Source organism: Gopherus flavomarginatus, chromosome 15, assembly GCF_025201925.1.
Source record: "Gopherus flavomarginatus isolate rGopFla2 chromosome 15, rGopFla2.mat.asm, whole genome shotgun sequence".
In the NCBI taxonomy this organism is placed as follows: Eukaryota; Metazoa; Chordata; order Testudines; family Testudinidae; genus Gopherus; species Gopherus flavomarginatus.
The window spans coordinates 4,169,333-4,194,816 of record NC_066631.1 but is presented as its reverse complement, the minus strand read 5'-3'; the positions used below and the strand labels follow the sequence as shown (position 1 = coordinate 4,194,816).

Here is a 25,484-nt window from a genome sequence, read left to right as displayed (position 1 = left end):
TACTACAGACGTCAAGCTAACAGGCCTATAATTACCCGGATCACTTTTATTCCCTTTCTTAAAAATAGGAACTACATTAGCAATCCTCCAGTCATACGGCACAACCCCCGAGTTTATCGATTGCTTAAAAATTCTCGCTAACGGGCTCGCAATTTCACGCGCCAGTTCCTTTAATATCCTCAGATGGAGATTGTCCGGGCCCTCCGACTTTGTCCCATTGAGCTGTTCAAGTACGGCCTCTACCTCAGTTGCGGTAATATCCACTTCCATATCCACATTCCCGTTTATCATCCCTCCATCATCGCTAGATTCCTCACTAGTCTTATTAAAAACTGAGGCAAAGTACTTGTTTAGATGTTGGGCCATGCCTAGGTTATCCTTAAAAGACGGTTACTCACCTTTGTAACTGTTGTTCTTCGAGATGTGTTGCTCACATCCATTCCAGTTAGGTGTGCGCGCCGCGCGTGCACATTCGTCGGAAACTTTTTACCCTAGCAACTCCAGTGGGCCGGCAGGTCGCCCCCTGGAGTGGCGCCGCCATGGCGCTCGATATATACCCCTGCCGGCCCACCCGCTCCTCAGTTCCTTCTTGCCGGCTACTCCGACAGTGGGGAAGGAGGGCGGGTGTGGAATGGATGTGAGCAACACATCTCGAAGAACAACAGTTACAAAGGTGAGTAACCGTCTTTTCTTCTTCGAGTGATTGCTCACATCCATTCCAGTTAGGTGAATCCCAAGCCATACCTAGGTGGTGGGGTCGGAGTGAGAAGTCGCGGCATGGAGCACTGCCGATCCGAAGGCCGCGTCCTCTCTTGACTGCTGGACCAGGGCGTAGTGGGAAGCAAAGGTGTGGATCGATGACCAGGTCGCTGCCCGACAGATTTCCTGGATGGGCACACGGGCGAGGAAAGCCAGCGACGACGCCTGCGCCCTGGTAGAATGCGCAGTCACACGGCCCGTAGGGACGTGGGCCAAGTCATAGCAGGTCCTGATACAGGACGTTACCCATGAGGATAACCTCTGGGAGGAGATAGGAAGCCCCTTCATGCGGTCCGCTACCGCCACGAAAAGCTGGGGGGATTTGCAGAAGGGTTTGGTCCTCTCCACATAGAACGCGAGAGCCCTACGGACATCAAGCGAGTGGAGCTGCTGCTCCCTGCCTGAAGAGTGAGGTTTCGGGAAAAAAAACCGGAAGGAATATCTCTTGGTTGATGTGGAAGGTCGAGACTACCTTGGGGAGAAAGGCAGGGTGTGGCCTCAGCTGCACCTTATCTTTGTGGAAGACTGTATACGGGGGGTCTACCACAAGAGCCCGGAGTTCCGACACCCGCCTAGCTGAGGTGATAGCTACTAAAAAGGCAGTCTTCCAAGAGAGATAAAGTAGGGAGCAAGTAGCTAACGGCTCAAAGGGGGGCCCCATGAGCCGAGACAACACCAGGTTAAGATCCCAGGTTGGAGCAGGGAGTCGGACGTTAGGGTATAAACGTTCCAGCCCCTTAAGGAATCTAGACACTGTCAGGTGAGAAAAAACGGAGCGACCATCCCCACCCGGGTGAAAGGTGGAGATAGCTGCCAGGTGGACCCGCAACGACGATATCGCCAGACCCTGTTGTTTGAGGGACCAAACGTAGTCTAAGATATTGGCCACCGAAACTTCCATAGGGCGGAGACCTTTCTCCACGCACCAACAGGAGAAACGCTTCCACTTGGCCGAGTATGTCGCTCTCGTGGAAGGCTTCCTGCTGCCCAAAAGCACCTCCCGTACCGGTGTGGAGCAGCGCAGTTCAGAGCCGGTCAGCCACGCAGGAACCACGCCGCTAGGTGCAGCGACTGCAGGTCCGGGTGACAGAGAGACGCGTGCTCCTGGGTAATCAGGTCCGGGTGAAGGGGCAGGGGAACTGGGTCGGCTATGGCCAGGTCCAGCAGCATGGGGTACCAATGTTGCCTGGGCCACGCCGGGGCTACCATGATCACGCGAGCCCTGTCCCTGCGCACCTTCAGAAGGACCCTGTGGACCAGAGGAAACGGGGGAAACGCGTAGTACAAGTGGGTCGTCCACGGAATAAGGAAGGCATCCGCTATAGACCCGGGCTCCCTGCCCTGAAAGGAGCAGAACGCCTGGCACTTCTTGTTCCCCCCGGACGCGAAGAGGTCCACACGGGGATAACCCCACCTCTGGAAGATGGAGAGGGCGACGTCCGGGCGAAGGGACCACTCGTGCGATAGGAAGGATCTGCTCAAGCGATCCGCCAGCGTGTTCCGTACTCCGGGGAGGAAGGAAGCCGTGAGGTGAATGGAGTGGGCTACACAAAAGTCCCAGAGTCGCATCACCTCGTGACATAGGGGAGAGGATCTGGTGCCGCCCTGCTTGTTGATATAGTACATGGTCGTCGTGTTGTCGGTGAACACCGCGACACAACGACCTTGAAGCTGGTGACAGAACGTTTGACAAGCAAGGCGGACCGCTGTCAACTCCCGCATGTTGATGTGCAACCTCACCTCCTGCGGGGACCACAGGCCCTGCGTTCTCAGGGTTCCCAGGTGGGCCCCCCAGCCGAGATCTGAGGCATCCGTTGTCAGGGACACCGAGGGCTGAGGTGGGTGGAAAGGGAGCCCCGCACACACTACGGACTGGTCTAGCCACCAGTCGAGAGAATCTAACACCCTCTGGGGGATTGTGATCAGCATGTCTAGCGGCTGCCTTGCTGGCCGGTAATGTTCGATGAGCCACAACTGGAGGGGCCTCATGCGGAGCCGAGCATAACCGGTCACAAACGTGCATGCTGCCATGTGGCCTAACAGGGTTAGACATGTCCGTACTGATGTCAAGGGGGCTGCCCGCAGCCGTTGAACGATCGCCGACAATGCCTGGAACCTCGGCAACGGCAGAAGAGCCCTGGCCACGGTGGCGTCCAGGACGGCCCCGATGAACTCCACCCTCTGCGTGGGGATCAGGGTGGACTTGTCCATGTTGATCATGAGGCCCAAGGTAGCAAACAGGCCGGTGATCACGCGGACGTGGCTGCAAACTTGCAGTTCCGACGTGCCCCGAATTAACCAATCGTCTAGGTAAGGGAACACATGGATACGACTGCGCCGAAGATGTGCCACAACGACTGCCATGCATTTTGTAAATACCCTCGGGGCCGTAGAAAGGCCAAATGGGAGGACTGCAAATTGGTAGTGAAGGGGGCCCACCACGAAACGAAGGAAACGTCTGTGGTGTGGCCAAATGGCAATGTGAAAATAAGCGTCCTGCATGTCGAGGGCGGCGTACCAGTCTCCCGGATCCAGGGATGGGATAATGGTCCCCAGGGATACCATGCGGAACTTCAACTTCACCAGGTATTTGTTGAGCTCTTGCAGGTCGAGGATAGGCCTGAGGCCTCCCTTGGCCTTGGGGATCAGAAAGTAGCGGGAATAAAAACCCCTTGCCTTTCTCGTTTTCCGGAACCGCCTCTATAGCTCCTTTGTTGAGGAGCGTCTGTACCTCCTGTCGAAGGAATTGCTCGTGAGAGGGGTCCCTGAAGAGGGACGAGGAAGGGGGGCGGGAAGGAGGAAACGATGTAAACTGCAGGCGGTATCCCGTCTGCACCGTACGCAAGACCCAGCGGTCCGATGTTATTTGGGTCCACGCCGGAAGGAAAAACGAAAGGCGGTTGGAAAACGGGGGGGAAGGATCCGTGGGGGAAACTGTTACTGCGCCCTCGGGCGCACCTTCAAAATGAAGGCTTGGGTCCAGGCGGGGGCTTAGAGGAGCCTTGATTCTGCCCCCCTTGGTTCCCCGAATGCCTACGCCTTCCATTCCTGCCACGGCGCCTATTGAGGTCCTGCCGTTGGCGGAACTGGGGGTATGGCCTGCGCTGCTGTTGCTGCTGTGGCCGGAAGGGTCTGCGCTGCGTTCCCGGCGTGTGCATCCCGAGGGAGCGCATAATGACCCGATTGTCCTTGAGACTCTTAAGTCTGGGGTCTGTCTTTTCCGAAAACAGGCCCTGGCCTTCGAACGGGAGGTCCTGGATGGTATGTTGGAGCTCCGGTGGAAGGCCAGAGACCTGCAGCCAGGAGATACGGCGCATCGTTACCCCCGAGGCGAGGGTGCGGGCAGCCGAGTCTGCAGCGTCCAAAGAAGCTTGCAACGATGTTCGTGCAACCTTCTTGCCCTCATCTGGGATGGCCGCAAATTCTTGGCGGGCGTCTTGCGGCAGCAGCTCTTTAAATTTGTCCGCTGCCACCCATGAGTTGAACGTGTACCTACTGAGCAGGGCTTGTTGGTTCGAAACCCTGAGCTGCAGTGCCCCAGCCAAGTAGACTTTGCGTCCAAGGAGGTCCATACGCCTGGCCTCCCTGGATTTGGGGGCTGGAGCTTCCTGCCCATGACGCTCCCTGTCATTCACCAACTGCACCACCACGGAACACGGTGTCGGGTGGACATGGAGGTACTCATAGCCTTTAGAGGGGGCCATGTACTTCCTCTCGACGCCCCTCGCCGTAGGGGGGATGGAGGCCGGTGACTGCCAGATAGTATTGGCATTGGCCTGGATCGTCCTTATGAAGGGTAGGGCGACCCTGGTGGGAGCATCCGACGAGAGGATGGTGACAATCGGATCCTCGATCTCCGAGACCTCCTCGGCTTGTAGGCTCAGATTCTGAGCTACTAGCCTAAGGAGGTCTTGGTGCGCCCTGAGATCCAGCGGGGGGGGGGGGGGGCTACTGGAGGAGGTGCCAGCCACCGCTTCATCAGGGGAGGAGGATGAGGAGACCCCCGGCAAGAAAGTGTCCAATGGGGGGTCCCCCTCGGCCCTCGCCTCTGTCTCAGGAGCCAGAGCGGAGTCTTGCTGCTTGGACCCTTCCTCTCCATCCGGGGAGGGAGGGGGGCGAGACAACGAGGCTTCCGGCACCCTGTGCTCCGCCGTCGCAGGCCTAGCAGGAAGCTGTTGGGGGCCCTGGGCTTGATGGTATGCCCATGGGGTCCAAAACCCCCACTGCTGCGGGCCTTGGTCCTGTTGCGGCGGGTCTTGAAAGAGCGCCGCCTGCCGGTCGGTGCCCAGCGCATACCCACTGTCTGTCTGCGAAGACACCGACGGCTGCCTAGAAGGCCACAGCGGGGCCGACCCTGGCTGGTAAAGGTCTGTGCGGGTCGGCAGCGAAGATCTTCTCGGTGCTGGGGATCGGTACCGGGAGTCATAGCGGTGCCGGGATCGGGACCGGGACCGGGTTCTGTCTCGGTGCCGGGATCTGGACCGGTACCGGCCGCCGCTTCAGTGCCGGGATCAGGACCGGGACCTGCCACCGACGCGGTGCCGGGAGGTCGACCGGGACTGGGACCTGCCACCAGCTCGGTGCCGGGAGGTCGACCAGTGCGGCGAGTGACGGCGGGACTGGCTCCTGGAGTCGCGGTGCCGGTATCGGCGGCTGGAGTCAGACCGCGACCGTCTGGAGGTCGATCGGTGCCGCGAGTGCGACCGGTACCGACGAGGGGAGCGGTGCCGGGACTGCGAGCGGCGATGGGATCTTGATCTGCCGTGACGTCGGGACCTGGACCGCGAGCGCGAGTCCCGAGACGGTGCCGACATCATGGGCTTGCCTCTAGATGCGACCCGCACCGGAGGTACCGGGGGGTGGCAGCTGAGTAGGCTCCGTCAAGGCAATAAGGTCCCGTGCCGAGGCGAAGGTCTCCGGCGTGGATGGGACCAATAGCTCAACCCCAGATCTTATGGGGGAGCTTGGCGGCACCGGACTCGACGGACCCGCCGGGCCCGGAGTCGACGGTGCCGGCGGCGCCGCGGCCGATGTAGAGGCCGGGCGCTCCAGTCGGGTCTGCCTGGCTGGAGTAGCAGACGCTGACGGTCTCGGCTCTGCACCCGGTGCCGGAGAAGGTCGGTGCCGGGGAGTCTTCCCGGTGCCGGTGCGATCCGGTGCCGGCGCCGAGATCACGGCCTGTGAAGCCGCCGGGTCAAGTGCCGCCTCCATGAGGAGAGTCCGGAGTCTTTGGTCTCTCTCCTTTTTTGTCCTGGGCTTAAAAGCCTTGCAGATGCGGCACTTGTCCGATCTGTGCGATTCCCCCAGGCACTTCAGGCACGCGTCGTGGGGGTCGCTCGTAGGCATAGGCTTCTTACAGGCCGCACACTGCTTAAAGCCCGGCGAACCAGGCATGAGCCCGGTGCCGGGTGCCGGGAAGGGCTACAGCCCCCGGCGAACAACTATCTACAACACTATTTACACCTAATTACTTACTAACTATACTTAACGATCTAACTAACAACTATAACAATAACGAGAGATAACAAGGAGAGCTAGGGACGTGGAGGACAGCTATGCCACACTCCACAGTTCCAACGACCGACACGGCGGTAAGAAGGAACTGAGGAGCGGGTGGGCCGGCAGGGGTATATATCGAGCGCCATGGTGGCGCCACTCCAGGGGGCGACCTGCCGGCCCACTGGAGTTGCTAGGGTAAAAAGTTTCCGACGAACGTGCACGCACGGCGCGCACACCTAACTGGAATGGATGTGAGCAATCACTCGAAGAAGAACCTCCATTCCATCCTCAGTGTATAGCGGCCCCACTTCTTCTCTCTTTGTTTTCTTCTTATTTATGTGGCTGTAGAACCTTTTACTATTGGTTTTGATTCCCTTTGCAAGGTCCAGTTCAATGTGGCTTTTAGCCTTCCTCACTTTATCCCTACATGTTCTGACCTCACCAAGGTAGCTTTCCTTACTGATCCTGCCTTTCTTCCACTCCCTGTAAGCTTTCTGCTTTTGTCTAATCCCCTCTCTGAGTTGCTTGCTCATCCAGTTTGGCCTACAACTCCTGCCCATGGTTTTTTTCCCCTTTCTTGGGATGCAGGCTTCCGACAGTCTCCGCAGCTGCGACTTAAAGTAATTCCAGGCCTCCTCCGCATTTAAATCCACTAATTCCTCCGTCCAATCCACTTCCCTAACTAATTTCCTTAACTCTTTAAAATTAGCCCTCGAGAAGTCGAAAACCCTAATCCCGGATCTACATTTGTTTATCCTTCCATCTAGTTTGAACTGAATCAGCTCATGATCACTCGAACCAAGGTTGTCCCCTACCACCATTTCTTCTACGAGGTCCTCACTGCTCACCAACACCAAATCTAAAATGGCATCCCCTCTCGTAGGTACTTTCAACTACTTGATGAAGAAATCCAAATCAACCCTTATAAATCCTAATAATTCAGAGAGGCAGCTGTTCATTTAATTGTAAGCCCCAATCAGAGAACTTCACACTGAGGCAACTGAATGCTGAAACCACATGATCGCTCATGTTTAAGCTACAACCTCACGGTCAATTAAAGCCTCCTTCCATTTCCCTATTGGCTAAACCCTTCTGCCTCCCCCTCCAACTGAGATCCAGACTCTACTGAGACTTCAATAAGCAGAGGTTTAACAGCTCTGACTGAATAGTTTACAGCTGAGTTTAGTTTCCTCAGACTTTTGCAGAACGAGGAGTGCACGTTCAACCATTTCAGAGGGCAGAGTTGAAGGGCTATTTGGATTTGGAGAACTATTCTATCTCGTGCCTTCCCTGTGTGGATTACACATTGAGCCACATCCTAATCCAGGGGCTCTCAACCTTCCCAGGCCACTGTACTCCTCTCAGGAGTCTGATTTGTCTTGTGTACCCCTGAGATTCACCTCACTTAAAAACTACTGGCTTACAAAATCAGACAAAAATACCAACGTCCCAGCACACTATTGCTGAAAAATAACCTGCTTTCTCATTTTTACCATAGAATTATAAACTAAACCAATTGGAATATAAATATTGTATTTACATTTCAGTGTATAGCATGTAGAGCAGTATAAACAAGTTGCCTCTGTCTGAAATTTTAGTTTGTACTGACTTCGCTGGTGCTTTTTCTGTAGCCTGAGGTAGAACTAGGCAAATCTCTAGATGAGTTGATGTACCCCCTGGAGATCTCTGCGTACCCCAGGGTGTGTACACCCCTGGTTGAGAACCACTGCCCTAATGTAACAGAAAAGCCAGGACATCTCCCTGTTAATAAAAATGAAGGATAAAAAGCAGAAAAAGGAACACTAAAATGACAAGGGGTTGGAACTCTCCAGCTCTCTCAGTGTTTGAACTCACATATAGTTGAGGCAGTAACTGCAGTTGAGAAACAAGGTGATTGGGCAGCTGGCCCAGCACTCCACACCAGCAGGTTTTCTCAGACATAGGGAGACGGAAAAGGCTGACAGAGCCTGTCATTGATGACATGACTTCCTTCCCCAGAGGAGATCAATCTTTCTTAGACAACTTGTTGACCTGAAAGGTGAAAGACTTCAGCCTTGGTCTTTATGGCTGAATATTCCAGCTTACTCCATTTTATGGTGAGATCTCGGGGTGAAGTATGCCTTGGATACCGACATCATGACCCAATCCACTTGGAATGAGGCACACTTTGAGCTAACATCGTTTTGGATAATTCTCCCTTAATCCAGCAGTTTTCTTAAAATAGCTGTTCTTGAAAACCACATTCAGTGGATGCATGGATCCCAAAGATAAAAATGAAAGAAAAGCAAGGCCAGTTTTGAGGAGGTCTCCATAGCCTGGCCTAAGGAGACAATGGCCAGGCTTTAATGGGTGGCCTTCGAAAAGGGGTCTGGGATTCCCATAAAAAAAAAATTGGTTGCAGAAGTTTTTAGCAAAAAAATGCATCCATCATCTTTCTTATAAATAAATATGGATATCTCATCACAAGTCTTGTCTTTCCTTTGCTAACAAGGGAAGTGAGGAACTAAGTGACCTTTACAGTCTAACCAGTAAAAGGATACACAACTCGTCTTCTTGAGTAGTTTTCCTCTTAACAGAATAAATTCCATTTGGAAATAATTCATGTCCATACTGACCCGTATTCTCAGATACCTCATTTCTCTCACATATTCCATCACTGCAACATTTGGAGTAAAGTTTTATTTCAGAATTCCTTAGTCAGAAGGGAGTAAAATACATCAAACAAGCCTTTAAGGATTAGCCACCATTTCCTATATTACCAATAAAAAGAAAACATAAATCAGAATTATACTGGAAAGCTGAAAGTCATCACATAATTAGTCTTGTTCATTAATAATTAACCTCATGTTTAATTTCATTCTCACAGGTAATAAAAATCTTTTTTGTTACTTTCCTTTAATTCAATTTAACACTCATTTCCACCAAATGAACCCTTCTGTAAAGTTGTGGTTTACACTCACATAGAATCATAGAATATCAGGATTGGAAGGGACCTCAAGAGGTATCTAATCCAACCCCCTGCTCAAAACAGGACCAATCCCCAATTAAATCATCCCAGCCAAGGCATTGTCAAGCCTGACCTTAAAAACCTCTAAGGAAGGAGATTCCACCACCTCCCTAGGGAACCCACTGCAGTGCTTCACCACCCTCCTAGTGAAAAAGTTTTTCCTAATATCCAAAGAAGACCTCCCCCACTACAACTTGAGACCATTATTCCGTGTTCTGTCATCTGCTACCACTGAGAACGGTCTAGATCCATCCTCCTTTGACCCCCTTTCAGGTAGTTGAAAGCAGCTATCAAATCTCCCCTCATTCTTCTCTTCTACAGACTAAACAATCCCAGTTCCCTCAGCCTCTCCTCATAAGTCATGTGCTCCTGCCCCTTAATCATTTTTGTTGCCCTCCGCTGGACTCTTTCCACTTTTTCCACATCCTTCTTGTAGTGTAGGGCCCAAAACTGGAGACAGTACTCCAGATGAGGCCTCATCAATGTCGAACAGAGGGGGATGATCATGTCCCTCGATCTGCTGTAATTTGTCTCAACTTATACAGCCCAAAATGCCGCTAGCCTTCTTGGCAACAAGGGCACACTGTTGACTCATATCCAGCTTCTTGTCCACTGTAACCCCTAGGTCCTTTTCTGCAGAACTGCTGCCTAGCCCCTCACTCCCTAGTCTGTAGTAGTGCATGGAATTCTTCCGTCCCAAGCGCAGGACTCTACACTTGTCCTTGTTGAACCTCATCAGATTTCTTTTGGCCAAATCTTGCAATTTGTCTAGGTCCCTCTGTATCTTGTCCTTACCCTCCAGCGTATCTACCACTCCTCCCAGTTTAGTGTTATCTGCAAACTTGCTGAGAGTGCAGTCAATGCCATCCTCCAGATCATTAACAATATCGAACAAAACCAGCCTCAGAACTGACCCTTGGGGCACTCCGCTTGATACTGGCTGCCAACTAGACATGGAGCCATTGATCACTACCTGGTGAGCCCGACGATCTAGCCAGCTTTCTGTCCACCTTATAGTCCATTCATCCAGCCCATACTTCTTTAACTTGCTGGCAAGAATACTGTGGGAGACCATATGAAAAGCTTTGCTAAAGTCAAGGAATAACACATCCACTGCTTTCCCTCATCCACAGAGCCGGTTATCTCCTCATAGAAGGCAATTAGGTTAGTCAGGCATGACTTGCCCTTGGTGAATCCATGCTGACCGTTTCTGATCACTTTCCTCTCCTGCAAGTGCTTCACAATTGATTCCTTGAGAACCTGCTCCATGATTTTTCCAGGGACACAGGTGAGGCTGACTGGCCTGTAGTTCCCTAGATCCTCATTCTTCTCTTTTTTTAAAGATGGGCACTATATTAACTTTTTTCCAGTCATCCAGGACCTCTCCTGATCACCATGAGTTTTCAAAGATAATGGCCAACAGCTCTGCAATCACATCCACCAACTCCTTTAGCACCCTCGGATGCAGCGCATCCGGCCCCATGGATTTGTGCTCATTCAGCTTTTCTAAATAGTCTCGAACCACTTCCTTCTGCACAGAGGGCTGGTCACCTCCCACCCATGCTGTGCTGCCCAGTGCAGCAGTCTGGGAGCTGACCTTGTTCAAGAAGACAGAGGCCAAAAAAGCACTGAGTACATTAGCTTTTTCCACATCCTCTGTCACTAGGCTGCCTCCCTCACTCAGTAAGGGGCCCCCACTTTCCTTGACTTTCTTCTTGTTACTCTTAACATCTCTTGCTAGCTGTAACTCCAAGTGTGATTTGGCCTTCCTGATTTCACTCCTGCATGCCTGAGCAGTATTTTTATATAGGTGCCTTCCGTTTCTGGAAGTTAGTTTACCTATGGCTCTTCTGCCATAAGCGTTGGTGGAAGGGGTCTCACACTACGTGGCAACAAGGTTTGCAACATGAGAAAAACCTTCTATTCTATTTTCACACTTTTTAATCTTTCAAAGTAACAGGAGATGGAGACGTGATGCAAAGGCACAAAACACAAGACCAAAACCAAGAGATCAAAGCACAGAATCAGGATTCAACATTCATAGATCCTACAGTCTGAACTTGGAGCTTGACCCACTCATTTCCTCATGGATTACCATCACTTGCACAGAAGGAAAGTGCTTATTGTCCAACAAGGCAGCCAGATTGGGATCCTTCTGAGGAAGGAATGTCCTCTGAAGGCATCAACTCTTTTTCTTTGCCTCATGAAACTCTGGATTCAAATGGTAAAGGACAATTGTTCTCAATCAAACTAGCACCTGTTGGGACTCTAATCAATGTCACAGAACTAAGGAGTTGTGTTCGAAACACATTTCTGCTTAGACCATAGCTCACCATAGCTTTCATCTCTGTGCTGAAAACCAGCAGTTAGGTGCCTGTGGTTTCTGAGTTCTTGCCAAATCCTTCGTCTTGAGGAGGACATATTTACGTTTCTTTGGAGAAGAATCCTTTACCAGCTCACCCAGAATGTCAGCTGTGCTAGCGAGTAATGACTTCCTCAAACATGCCCAGGTTACTTCTTTAATCTGATGGAACAGGTCTAAATCAGCAATCAGATATAGCCCTGATGAGACTCATTGGATGGTACAAGAGGTTGGGTTCTGTTCAAAAAGAGTTATTTTTCCTTCAGCTGTCTCACACTGAACACTGAATTTATTTTACACACATTTGCAGTATTACAAAGGGTGAATTCAACAAAAAACACCAGTTCTATTTCCCCCACATCTGCATAGCTAAAAGCAGTATTTCCCAAATATTAGGATTAGCTCAGAGATATCTTCAGGAGTAACTTCCTGTAGGAGCTGGGTCACAACTGTGTTGGGAACCAAATACATGGGCATTTTGCCTAGTTCCAAATCACTTACTGTGGCACTCTCTCCCTGTGTTATCAGAGATAATAATGATTTAAATAATTGACCAACACTGTGATTATACCTAGTTACTTCAGATAGTTGCAGAGTTTGGGGTGTGCTGTTGTTAACCACTGGAGATTTAAAACCACTCCTGTTTCCTTAGTAGCGTATCCCAGAACTGGGAATATTCTCTCCAGCTGACTGAGCTGCGTTTGAACTTTCCCCATGTCATCATGGAGGGGTGGAGGAAAAGGAAAAATAAAGGAAGAAAGGACTATTGAAGCAACTGGTTATTTGACTCAAAGTCCCCAATAAATCTGAACTACATTCTGCCACAGAATACTAATGTCCAGTTGTGTAACCAAACAGCCTTCAGGAAAGAGAGGAAAATCAGGGCTGGATTTACATCTTGTGCTCCTAGGCACAGCATCATCAGTGGCCCCCCTGCCTCCCCATGTGACCCTGTGACCTCCCCAGCCCAGCAGTCCTGTGTGGCCTGCTCTGCCTCCAAGAAGGCTGCTGCAACTTTTCACTTGAGGAAGAAATGCCCCTGCCACTGGCCTGCCAGCTGTTTGCAGCTGCCTGCTGGAGCAGTCAGCCTCAGCCAGCTCAAGCTGTTCTGGCACCACAGTGGCCTCTGGTGGACAAAAGACAGAACTGCAGCATATTTTTGCAGAAAAAAAATTCTGCCTCCCTCGGATAAGAATTCTACACATGCTGCAAATGTCACCTAAGGAGAGGGACCATGAACTGAGACAAGTGGTGTGTGGGGCATCTTGGCAAGGGATGGGACAGATCAGGAGGCTCCCTCCCTCCTGAGCAGTGTGGCCAGTGGAAGCAGTGTAGCAAAAGAACTCAAAATCTTGCAACTTCCAACTGCTAAAAAAACCCTGGCAATTGACAGCTGAAAATAGCCCAAAGGCTAGAAAATCAAATACTTGGCAACCTTCCGACTGCCTAGTTGGAAATCTAACCCTGCTCACAGAGGTGTAAGATATTTTCAGTTTCAGATGGAATGAGATTCTAGAGCAGGTTACATCTGATAACTCAGAATGAGAACCACAGATCTTCCCATTGCATTCTCCTCTGATCCACTGAAACCTGCTTCACACTCAGTGCTGTCTCATTATTATTGAGCTGTGTTATTTAAAAAAGTTTTTAGCATCATGATAATGGTTTGTCTAGACTAGGAAAAGTGGAGGAGGTTAGGACAGGTCGAGGGAAAAGTGCTACCTGCCCAGACTATTGTACTTGGGTCATGTCAGCGCAGAAAACAGAGTTGTGATTTTCCATCTGGATAGTTCACTCAAGCTGGCTAACTGCAAAAAATGCTAATGGAGAGAAAGCCCAGTTAGATTTTACCACAATGCAGCTAACTGAGGACATTCGTGTCTCCCCACCTGGGGCTGACGCATATTCCTAGTAAGAGGGACTCACACTCCCACGACTCATAGACCAAAGCAGATGGCAGAACAGGGCTTTGGGGATTCCCCCCAAAGAAGGGCTAGCTGCAAAAAGCAGAACCGGACAACTCACATGGGGGAGCTGAGACCACAATCATGTAAATGGCACTCACAGGCTTAAAAGCCACGTGTGGGAATTAGCAAAAATATTAAAGAAACAAATGTATGTTTTGCCAGCCCTAGACAAGGATTTTATGGTGTTTATCTCCCTGGTGGATTCTCTTATGATAAATAAGGTGTGACCCCTGATGGAAGCTTTTCCCGCACTCACAGCATTCATAAGGTCTCTGTCCTGTGTGGATCCTCTGATGTCTCCCAAGGTCTGAGCGGTAAAGGAAGGTTTTCCCACACTCACAACATTCATAGGGTCGCTCACCGGTGTGGATCCTCTGGTGTCTAATAAGGTGTGAGCGTCGAATGAAGTTTTTCCCACACTCACAGCATTCATAGGGTCTCTCTCCTGTGTGGATTCGCTCATGGTTAATAAGGTGTGAGCGACTTCTGAAGTTTTTCCCACACTCAGGGCATATGTGTTTCTTCTCTCCCATGAGGATTCTCTGCTGCGCTGTGGTTTCTTGGAGGTCCTTGTGTTTTTCCTCACAATTGATGGATTTGCCCATTTTCTCTGCTGGCTGGTTTCCCTGCTGCCTCTCCTCATGACTCCTGGACACGTCCCCCTTCGTTCTTTGTGATACTTCCCAGTGCGGTTCCACATGCTCAGCATCCTCCTGCTGTGGATTGTGCTCCCTGTTCTCACTCACCATCCCACCATCTCCTGCGACACAGAGAGAAACCTCAGAAGCAGGAATGAATATGGGAAGAGGAAACCAAGGGTAAGTGCTGAAGAGATGGGAGAAAATATCAGGAAATGAATTTTCCCAAATTCTTCCCCGTAAGGGAGAGAGGAGGGGATCAACTCTGTCTCCACATCCCATCCCAAAGCTGAAGGGAGCTTTGGCCTGGAGTCACTTAGGATGGGAAGGAAGCCATGAGCGATATCTGCTCCGAGAAGCGGACACCTGCTGGGGGACAATCCAGAACTCAAACTGCTCTCAAGGGCTTGGTAGGGAATTCCAGCTGTTTTGTTCAGGCACAGACAGTATTTGAGTTGTTGGACTAATGACTCCTCACCTGGGAAGGTTCCTCTCAGGATCTCTCTTTCCTCAGAACCCTGGAGATCTGAGACCCACAGCTCTTCTCCTCGTTCCAGCTGGGACATCACCTCAGGCTTGGAAACTGGTAACCCTGCTCAGAGGAAAGAATCAAAGGAGATCAGGTGAATTCATGGGACATTTGTCACAAAGAACATGACCCTTTTTTAATCACTGCTCATTTTAAAGCACCAAAATTCTGTGGCTAACTCTCCAGGTGCTCCAAGGTGCCAGACACTATGCCTATAAGGGGAATAACAGCTCTGCTGGCACACACACGACCAGAAAACCCTGCTCAAAGGGATTCCTAAAACCCAGGGAAAGTAACTCCACATCACAGAAAGCCAAGGGGAAATCACCTTGGAACTGATTCCTACCAAAAGAGACTCAAGGATAATGAGACAGTCAGGAAAATGGGTTGGTGGGGCTCAGCACAGTAAGGACTAGGAAGGAGACGGGATATGACCGCATGTGGTATGTCAGGGATGTTGGACATCAGGAGAGCACATGCTGAGGAGTTAGGGAATATAGTGAGTCAGATGTAATGGAAAAAAGTATGAAAATCCCCCAGTGTATGGAGAAAATTACAGAATGATAGAATCACAGAAATGTAGGACTGGAAGATCATTTATGCAGCCCATGCACAGAACCATGCACAGAACCACCTGGGAAATCCCCAAGAGGTATTTGTCTAAACTGTTCTTAAAATCTTCCAATGATGGGGATTCCACAGCCTCCTTTGGAAGTGTATTCTGGAGCTTAACTACCCTTCCACTTACAAGGTTTCCCCTAATATCTAACCTAAATTGCCCCTGCTGCAGATTAAGATTGAGTATGATCTTTCAACCAGTTTTGTGTGCTCACTTTATAATAATTTCAGCTAGACCCCATTTCCCTATGAGAAGGGCATGTGGGACTGTGTCAAAGGATGTACTAAAATGAAGATACAGAAAAACTGCTGCTTCTCTTTAATACCCTAGGCCAATCTCCCTGTCAAAGTAGGAAATCAGGTTGGTTTGGTATGATTTGTTCTGGACAAATCCATATTGACTATTCTTATACAGCTTTTATCCTCCAGGTGCTTACAAAAGAGAATGTTTAACAGTATGTTCCAGTCTCCTTCCAGGTATCAAAGAAGAGGGACTAGCTGCAAAAAACAAAACCGCACAACTCACCTGGGGGAGCTGAGATCACAATGAAATAAATGGCACTAACAGCCTTACAGGCCACATGTGGGAATTACCATTAATATTAAAGAAAATTTTATGTTTTGCAAGCCCTAGACAAGGATTTTATGGTGTTTATCACCCTGGTGGATTCTCTTATGATAAATAAGGTGTGACCCCGATGGAAGCTTTTCCCACACTCACAGCATTCATAGGGTCTCTGTCCTGTATGGATCCTCTGGTGTCTCCTCAGGTCTGAGCAGTAAATGAAGGCTTTCCCGCACTCACAACATTCATAGGGGCTCTCGTCTGTGTGGGTTTTCTGGTGTCTAATAAGGTCTGAGCGCCGAGTGAAGTTTTTCCCACACTCACAGCATTCATAGGGTCTCTCTCCTGTGTGGATTCGCTCATGATGAATAAGGTGTGAGCGTTTACTGAAGTTTCTCCCGCACTCAGGGCATGTGTGTTTCCTCTCTCCCATGAGGATTCTCTGCTGCACTGTGGTTTCCTGGAGGTCCTTGTGATCTTCCTCACAATTGATGGATTTGCCCATTTTCTCCGCTGGCTGGTGTCCCTGCTGCCTCTCATGACTGCTGGACATGTCCCCCTTCGTTCTTTGTGATACTTCCCAGTGTGGTTCCACATGCTCAGCATCTTCCTGCTGTGGATTGTGCTCCCCGTTCTCACTCACCATCCCGCCATCTCCTGAGACACAGAGAGAAACTGTAAGGTCTGAGGCCTTTTTCTGCAGCCATATTAGGACAGCAGCAGCCATAAGGTAAAAAGCAGGATGTCACATCCTCACAGTCCCTTTAAATTATATCAGAACAGTGCAATATCTGGCTATTAAGGAGGTTCCTGTCATAATAGCACCATCACCAGATAAAGAAAACTTTGACAGCATTCTGTCTGGCAAGGAATCACCTAACAGATGTGGTTGTGAAATCTATACTTCTTTATTGTTTTGCCTTCATGGTCCCTGCTTCTCTATTGTTTATCTGTCTGGTCTCGGTCTGGTTCTTTGATCGTTTTTGCCTGATGCACCACTAACTTTGCAAGATTTAAATAAGCTCAAGTGGTGGGGTTTGATTGGGTAAAGAGTGGTTTCATTATGGGCTGGGATGGGTGAAAAATACTGCTTTGTACGACTTTCATTTACAATGGCTGGTGACAGTACAGCTAAGCAGGACTCAAGTTTCACTATAATAACTGGAGTCCAAAAGGAATTTCTTGGACACTGACTCCAGGGTACAGCCCAAGATCAGAGCTGCCAGACCTCAACATCCTGCCAACTCCATCATGGAGAAGCTGGTGGAGCCGCAGACAACCTGATCCTGGCTGGCCACCAAGAAAAGTGTGTCTGATTATGGGGAGTGGTGAGCATTGAATGCTTAGTGTGTGTGTTCTGCTTAGGTAACTGTTAATAAACAGAAGTTAAGGATATTACTGTGCAGGGCTCTTTCACTAGTAAAAGACCCCGCAAACCTGAAGAAGATTATGCTTAGGGGGTGGGGGGAGACGATTTAAATTAACCAGGTTATGCCCTGAGCCCATGGAAGGGTAAAGGGGATACTCTAGAGCGTGCAGGAAGAGAACCTGAACTAAAAGAGGAGAGGAAACCAGAGTAGGTGCTGGAGAGTTGAAGGAAATATCAGGAAATTAATTCCCCCAAGCTATTCCCCACAAGGGAGAGAGGAGGGGATCAACTCTGTCTCCACATCCCATCCCATCGCTCAGGATGAAGGGAGGTTAGGAAGGGAGCTATTGCCACAAATTGCTCAGGATGGGAAGGAAGCCATGAGTGATATCTGCCCTGAGGACACCTGCTGGGGGACAATCCAGAACTCAAACTGCTCTCAAGGGCTTGATAGGGAATCCCAGCTGTTTTCTTCAGGCACAGACAGTATCTGGGTTCCTCTGATGACTCCTCACCGGGACAGGTTCCTCTCAGGATCTCTTTTTCCTCAGAGCCCTGGAGATCTGAGACCCACAGCTCTTCCCCTCGTTCCAGCTGGGACATCACCTCAGGCTTGGAAACTGGTAACCCTGCTCAGAGGAAAGAATCAAAAGAGATCAGGTGAATTCATGGGACACTTACCACAAAGAACATGGCCCTTTTTTTTAAAACCACTGCTCATTTTAAAACACCAAAATTCTGTGGCTAGCTCTCCAGGTGCTCTAAGGTGCCAGACACTCTGCCTATAAGGGGAATAACCGCTCCGCTGGCACACACACGACCAGACACTCCTGCTCAAAGGGGTTCCTAAAACCCAGGGAAAGTAACTCCACATCACAGAAAGCCAAGGGGTAGTCACCTTGGAACTGCTTCCAACCAATAGAGAGACCCAAGGATAATGAGACAGTCAGGGAAACAGGGCTCAGCACAGTAAGGACTAGGAAGGAGAGGGGATATCACCGCATGTGGTATGTCAGGGTGTTGGATATCAGGAGAGCACATGCTGAGGAGTTAGGGAATATAGCGAGTCAGGTGTAATGGAAAGGAGTATGAAAATCCCCCAGTGTATGGAGATGGTTATAGAGTGACAGAGCTGCAGAAATGTGGGGATAGGAGGGACTTCAAGAGGTCATTTAATCCAGCCCATGCAATGAGGTAAGACCAAGTACATCTAGAACCCGTCCCTGATAGGTATTTGTTTAAGCTGTTCTTAAAAACTTCCAATGATGGGGATTCCACAGCCTGCCTTGGAATCCTATTCCAGAGCATAACTACCCTTGAGTTTTTTCCTAATATCTAACCTAAATCACCTTTGCTGCAGATTATGATCCTTCAACCAGTTTTGTATGCTCATTTTATAATAATTTCATCTAGACCTCATTTCCCTAGTTTCCCTATGAGAATGGCACGTGGGACCATGTCAAAGGATATACCAGGGGTCGGCAACCTTTCAGAAGTGCTATGCCAAGTCTTCATTTATTCACTCTAATTTAAGGTCTTGTGTGCCGGTAATACATTGTAACGTTTTTTAGAAGGTCTCTCTCTATAAGTCTATATATTATATAACTAAACTAGCGTTCTATTGTAAAATAAACAAGGTTTTCAAATATTTAAGAAGCTTCATTTAAAATTAAATTAAAATGCTGATCTTATGCCACCGGCCCGCGCAGGCTGCTGCTGGTCTGGGGTTCCGTTCACCTAGGCCGGCAGTGGGCTGAGCGGGGCCTGCGGCCAGGACCCCAGCTGGAAAGGGTCTGGCAGCCAGAACCCCAGACTGGCAGCAGGCTGTGTGGGGCTGGTGGCTGGGACCCCAGACCAGCAGTGGGCTGAGTGGCTCAGCCCACTGCCGCTCAGGGGTTCCATCCTCCAGCCGGGATCCTGGCTGAAGGACCTGCTCAGCCTGCTGCCGGTCTGGGGTCCCGGCCCTGCCCACATAGTGGGTACCTACCTTCTCCCTGGTTCTGGTCCATTCTCTTCCTCTCTCTGCACTGAACTGAGGGTGAGAGTGGACCGAGCACAGGGCTAGGGGTGAAGGGTCTGGCCAGGAGCTAGAATGAAGGAGAGGGCTCAGGGTTGGGTCAGGAGGTTTGGGTGTGGGGGCACTTACCTGGGCAGCTCCCATTTGGTGTGAGGGGTGCAGGTGGGAATGTGAGTAGGGGTGCAGGAGCTCCCATTTGGTGCTCAGGGTGGGGTTGGGATGTGCGGGGTGCATGGGATGTGGGGGGGTGCAAGAGTCAGGGCAGGGAGCTGGGGGCATGTGAGGGGGTGCAGGTGTCAGGGTAGGGGGGCTGGGTATGTGAGGGGGTGCCAGAGTCAGGGCTGGGGTCATGGGGGCAGGGGTGAAGGAGTCAACAGAGGGCCGGGTCGTACAGGGCTAAGGGCAGGGGCCTGGAGGGTGTTGGGGGGGCAGGGCTCAGGGCAGAGGGCTGGGTGACTGCCCCCCCCGAACCCCCAACCCCCCTGCTCCTTGTCCCGACTACTCCGTCCTGGGACCTCACCCCCTATCTAAGCCTCCCTGCCCCTTGTCCCCTGACTGCCCCTCTAGGACCCTACCCCCTACCTGTCCCCTGACTGCCCCAACCCTTATCCACACCCCCGCAACCAGACAGAACCCCCTGGACTCCCTGCCTATCTAAGCGCTCCCCGCCCCCTGACAGGACTCCCAGAACTCTGGTCTCATATAACCCCCGTCCCTGGCTCCCTGCCTGCCCCAACCCCTTTCCACACCCCTGCTTCCTGACAGCCCCCCCCCAGAACTCCTGACTCATCCAACCCCCCCAGCTCCTTGTCTCCTGACCACCCCCTCCAGAGACCCCCCCCACTCTAACTGCTCCCCTAGGACCCTCCTTACTCCCTGTCCCCTGACTGCCCTGACCCCCATCCACCCCCCAAACAGACCCCAGTACTCCCATGCCCCATAAACCCCCCCCTGCTCCCTGACCGCACCCTCCAGAGACCCCGACCCCTAACCACCCCCAGGGATCCCACATCCCCATCCAAACCACTCTGCTCCCTGTCCCTTGACTGCCCCCACCCCTTACCTAACAACCCCCCGGCCCCGGCCTCAACCTCCTTACCATGAGGCTCTCCGCTCATCCGGAGCCGTGCCGCCATGTGTGTGTGCAGCCCCACCCGGACCCTCCCCTCAGAGTGCTGTGCGCGCAGCAGCAGGGCTCCGGATGAGTGGGGAGCGTCTTTCCCTTCCCGTGGAGCCAAATGCTGCCCCGCGGGAGCACACAGCCCCAGCCCCCAGAGCACTGCGCACATGGCAGCAGGGCTCTAGGGGAAGGGGGGAAGGCGGGGGAGGGGCTGGTGGCTTGCTGCGCTGAGGCCGGCGTTCCGGCCCAGGACCGCGGACCCTGCAGCTTGCCGCATTGGCAGGATTTTTAATGACACGTGGAGTCCGAGCAGGCAGCCGCGTGCCATTAAAAATTGGCTCACATGCCATCTTTGTCACGCGTGCCATAGGCTGATGACCCCTGGGATATACTAACATGAAGATATTGCAAAGCTGCAGGTTCTCTGTAATACCTTAAGCCAGTGTAGTTAGTTAATTTTTGTTAAGGTCCAAATATCTTGGTCAAGGGATAGTCAAGATCCAGACTTGAAAGAAAACAATTAAAAAAAACAACCCAATGATAATAAGTAGGGCTGTCGATTAATTGCAGTTAACTCACACGATTAACTAAAAAATAAATTAATCACGATTAAAAAAATTTCGTGAATAATTGCAGTTTTAATCACACTGAAACAATAGACTATCAACTGAAATGTATTAAATAATTTTCAGTATTTTTCTAATTTTCAAATATATTGATTTCAATTAGAACACAGAATACAAAGTGTACACTGCTCACTTTATATTATTTATATTATAAATATTTGCACTGTAAAAATGATAAGTAAAATAAAGAGTATTTTTCAATTCACCTCATGCAAGTACTGTAGTGCAATCTCTTTATCATAAGAGTGCAACTTACAAATGCAGGTTTTTTTGGTCACATAATTGTATTCAAAAACAAAACAATAAAAAATTTTAGAGCTTACACATCCATTCAGTCCTACTTCTTTCGAGCAAAACCCATCATCAGCATGGACACGTCCTCTGGAATGGTGGTCGAAGCATGAAGGGACATATGAATCTTTAGCGCATCTGGCACATAAATGCCTCGTGACATCGGCTACAACAGTGCCATGCAAATGTCTGTTCTCACTTGCAGGTGACATTGTAAATAAGTAGTAGTCAGCATTATCTCCTGTAAATGTGAACAAACTTGTTTCCCTTCGCGATTGGCTGAGCAAGTGGGAGGACTGCGTGGACTTGTAGGCTCTAAAAGTTTTATATTGTTTTATTTTGGAGTGCAGGTTTTTTTTGTACATAATTCTAAATTTGTACATTTATCTTTCATTCTAAAGAGACTGCACAACAATTCTTTTTTACAGTGCAAATATTTGTAATAAAAAATATAAAGTAAGCACTGTACACTTTGTATTGTTATAACTGAAATATATTTGAAAATATAGAAAACATCCAAAAACATGTACATAAATGGTATTCTATTATTGTTTTACAGTGCAATTAATCGCGATTACAAAAATTAATCATATGATAAAAAAATTAATTTCTAGACAGTCCTTGTTATAAGAAAATAAAAAGATTTCAGGCTCCATTAAAAAGTGCCTGGATTTGGCCTGTGGTCCACCTATGGACTAGCCCTGCCATAGGCCAATCTCCCTGTCAAAGTAGGAAATCAGGTTGGTTTGGTATGATTTGTTCTGGACAAATCCATACTGACTATTCCTTATAACGCAATCACCCCCCAGGTGCTTACAAACTGATTGTGTAATAACATGTCCCAGGTAGATAAGTTGGGCTGACTGGTCTATAACTCCCCAGGTCTCCTTAGTACCGATCTTGAACAATGGGAACAACGTTTGCCCTTCAGCAGTCCTCTGGGACCTCACCTGTCCTCCGCGAGTTCTCAACAATACTTGCTAATGGTGCTGAGATTGCCTCAGCTAGTTCCTTAAGTACCTAGGATGAGGGTGGGGAATTAGATAGGATTAAAACTAGTAGCAACAAACTAATTCCTCTGGGAAAGTAAGAATAAGACCATGGGATCTCAGCAGGGACTGACTCAGAGATCCAAGGAGCCTGCAGAGAAGAGAGACTGTAGCTCCTGCAGATAGGGACGGGGGGAGCAGGACTCTCCCCCAGAAGTTTCATTACCAACCAACGATGTCACCAAGCAAATGCACATTAATGCCAGGGAAGGAGCCACCTTGTGAGGACTCAGGAACAGAGGCTGGGGTCACAGTTTGAAGGGAAGAGGGTGGAAGGGAGGGAGGCCCTGAACAGCGGAGAGATAAGAATGAGAATTGTAATATTTGAAAATATGTGAACTGAAAGAGGACTGTGATCAGAATGGAGTTCAGGCTCTCCACCAATGGGGACTGGGCAGGGATTCTCTCACAACAGGCTCTAGGATCCACAAACCACCTCTCCCTCCTGCTCACTAACCCCACCCTCCCCACTTACCTGGAGACCTTTAGGCCACTCATAAGTTCAGCTCACCCATCACTCTTTAGGGGTGAAAAAATCCATGCAACGGAGTGGCACAATTAAGCTGACCTAACCCCCAGTGCAGACCGTGCTAGGCCAATGGGAGAACTCTTCCAGCAACCCCTAGCTAGCACCACTTGGGGAGGTGGATTGACTATGGCGAGGGGACAATCTGTCCTGTCCCTCTGGTTCATGTCTACGCTGAAGTGCTACTACGGCGCAGCTGCAGCACTGTGCCTCTGCTACTGTAGCATTCACAGTAGACAAGCCCTTAGTCCTAGTTCCCACGGCCCCCTGGGGTGGAGCTGGAGTGGCTCTGTAATAACGGTGTGTTATGTGTTGTCCTGGATACTGAGATATTTACTGCATGAACACTTTGGTTTACTTCAATAGGGGGCTGGCAGGAAAAGAAGCAGAAAGGGAAGAAGACTGGCTCAACAGGAGCCACACCTTGGCAAACCCTTAAGGACTGTTAAGAGACAATGTCTGAACGATTAGCTTTGGTATTCTACTTCCCAGCTCCAGCGATTGTACAGACATGGCTTAGACGAACAGGACCAGAAAATCAAATGGACTGGAGCAGTTAAAAAAGGGACTCTCTCTTGTGAGGGGCACGGCTGTTCTGGTGACTGTTTGGGGGAAAAGAGAAAACGACCCCGCTGGGATGTCTGAAGGCCTCAGACCTACCTCGCTGACCACTGGGGGACACAGAGGCGTGAAGACTGTTTGCTATTTTAAAATCCTTTTTCCCCTTTGGAAAAATAAAACAGCCTTCTGCACATCAAAGGAGTGTTTGTGTCTATACAGCACTGATCCCAGACTCCCAGTGGTGTCGCCAGCCAGCCTGGCCTGCGGGGTAACCACAGCTGGTACGCAGGGTATGGTAGCCCAGGGCCCGGTCAAGGAGAGGGAGAATAGCAGAGATCCACTCCAAGAGATGGAAAGGCATGAGGCTGCACCTGGTGTGTGTGGGGGGAGGGGCGGGGCAGGAGGCTCAGACATACTGAGAAGGGGACAGAGGCCTGGTCTACACTATGCGTTTATACCGAATTTAGCAGCATTAAACCGAATTAACCCTGCACCCATCCACACAACGAAGCCCTTTATATCGATATAAAGGGCTCTTAATACCAATATCTGTACTCCTCCCCGACGAGGGGAGTAGCACTGAAATCGAAACTGCCATGTTGGATTAGGGTTAGCGCGGCTGCAATTCGATAGTATTGGCCTCGGGGCACTATCCCACAGTGCACCATTGTGACCGCTCTGGACAGCAATCTGAACTCGGATGCACTGGCCAGGTAGACAGGAAAAGCCCCACGAACTTTTGAATTTCATTTCCTGTTTGCCCAGCATGGAGCACCGATCAGCACAGGTGACCATGCAGTGCCAAATCCAAAAAGAGCTCCAGCATGGACCGTATGGGAGATACTGGATCTGATCACTGTATGGACAGACAAATCTGTTCTATCAGAGCTCCATTCCAGAAGACAAAATGCCAAAGCATTTGAAAAAAAACTCCAGGCTATGATAGACAGAGGCCACAGCAGGGACTCAGCACAGTGCTGCATGACAAGCGTAATGGAAAGCCAAAGAATCAAACGGACGCTCATGGAAGGAGGGAGCGGGGACTGAGGACTCGAGCTATCCCGCAGTTCCTGCAGTCTCGGAAAAGCATTTGCATTCTTGGCTGAGCTCCCAATGCCTGAAGAGTTCAAAACATTGTCGCAGGTGTTTCAGGGTATATGTCGTCAATTCACCCATCTTCCCCACGTGAAAGAAAAGGGAAAAAAATCATTTCTCGTCTTTTCAATGTCACCGTATGTCTACTGGATGCTGCTGCAGCACTAAACAGCAGCAGCCCCTCCCTGATGGCAGACAGTACAATAGGACTGATAACTGTCATCATCATCATCCTGTGAGTGCTCCTGGCTGGCCTAGGTGAGGTCGGCCGGGGCGCCGGGGCAAAAATGGGAATGACTCTCGGTCATTCCCTTCTTTAAGCTTTGCCTCCTGGAGATTCAGTCCTGCCTGGACTATCATAGCAGCTGGAGGCTGCCTCCCCCTCATTTTATCTCACTAAAAAGTCAGTGTTTCTTATTCCTGCATTCTTTATTACTTCATCACACAAATGGGCGGACACTGCCACGGTAGCCCAAGAGGGGTGGGGGAGGAGGGAAGCAAGGGGTGGGGTTGTTGCAAGGGTACTCCCCTCCCCCCTCCCCAGAATGGCATGCAGCTCATCATTTCTGTGGGATGTCTGGGACTCTGACCCGGAGCGGCTGTGCTCTCTGGTTCCTTAGTAGACTTGCCCCATATTCTAGGCAGGACTGACTCTACTTTTAGACAAAATGTAAAGAAGAGAATGACCTGGGGAGTCATTCCCATTTTTGTCCATGTGCCCCCGGCCGACCTCAGCGAGGCTGGCCAGGAGCACCCATGACAGCAGCAGATGGTACAACAGGACTGGTAACAGTCTCTGCTACCTTGCAAAGGCAAATGAATGCTGCTGTGTAGCACTGCAGTACTGCCTCTGTCAGTAGCATCCAGTACACATACGGTGACAGTG

At 50.2% G+C, this 25,484-nt stretch overlaps 1 protein-coding gene across 15 annotated transcripts in view; it reads right to left on the bottom strand.

Moving 5' to 3' along the window:
- Window positions 1-8,922: 8,922 nt before the first annotated feature.
- The window catches only part of LOC127034642 (zinc finger protein 14 homolog), a 36,813-nt gene continuing 20,251 nt past the window's right edge, over window positions 8,923-25,484 (bottom strand). For 12 of the 15 annotated variants that reach the window (XM_050923691.1, XM_050923700.1, XM_050923701.1 and 9 more), the window contains 4 exons: window positions 17,829-17,942; window positions 16,101-16,601; window positions 14,711-14,824; window positions 8,923-14,354 (listed from right to left, as the gene is read on the bottom strand). In XM_050923691.1, coding sequence (XP_050779648.1) covers window positions 13,759-14,354; window positions 14,711-14,824; window positions 16,101-16,601; window positions 17,829-17,942 — 1,325 coding nt within the window. In that variant the 3' untranslated portion in view covers window positions 8,923-13,758. The remainder of the gene's footprint in view (window positions 14,355-14,710; window positions 14,825-16,100; window positions 16,602-17,828; window positions 17,943-25,484) is intronic. The other 3 variants (XR_007769448.1, XM_050923695.1, XM_050923696.1) reach the window with 3 other exon arrangements.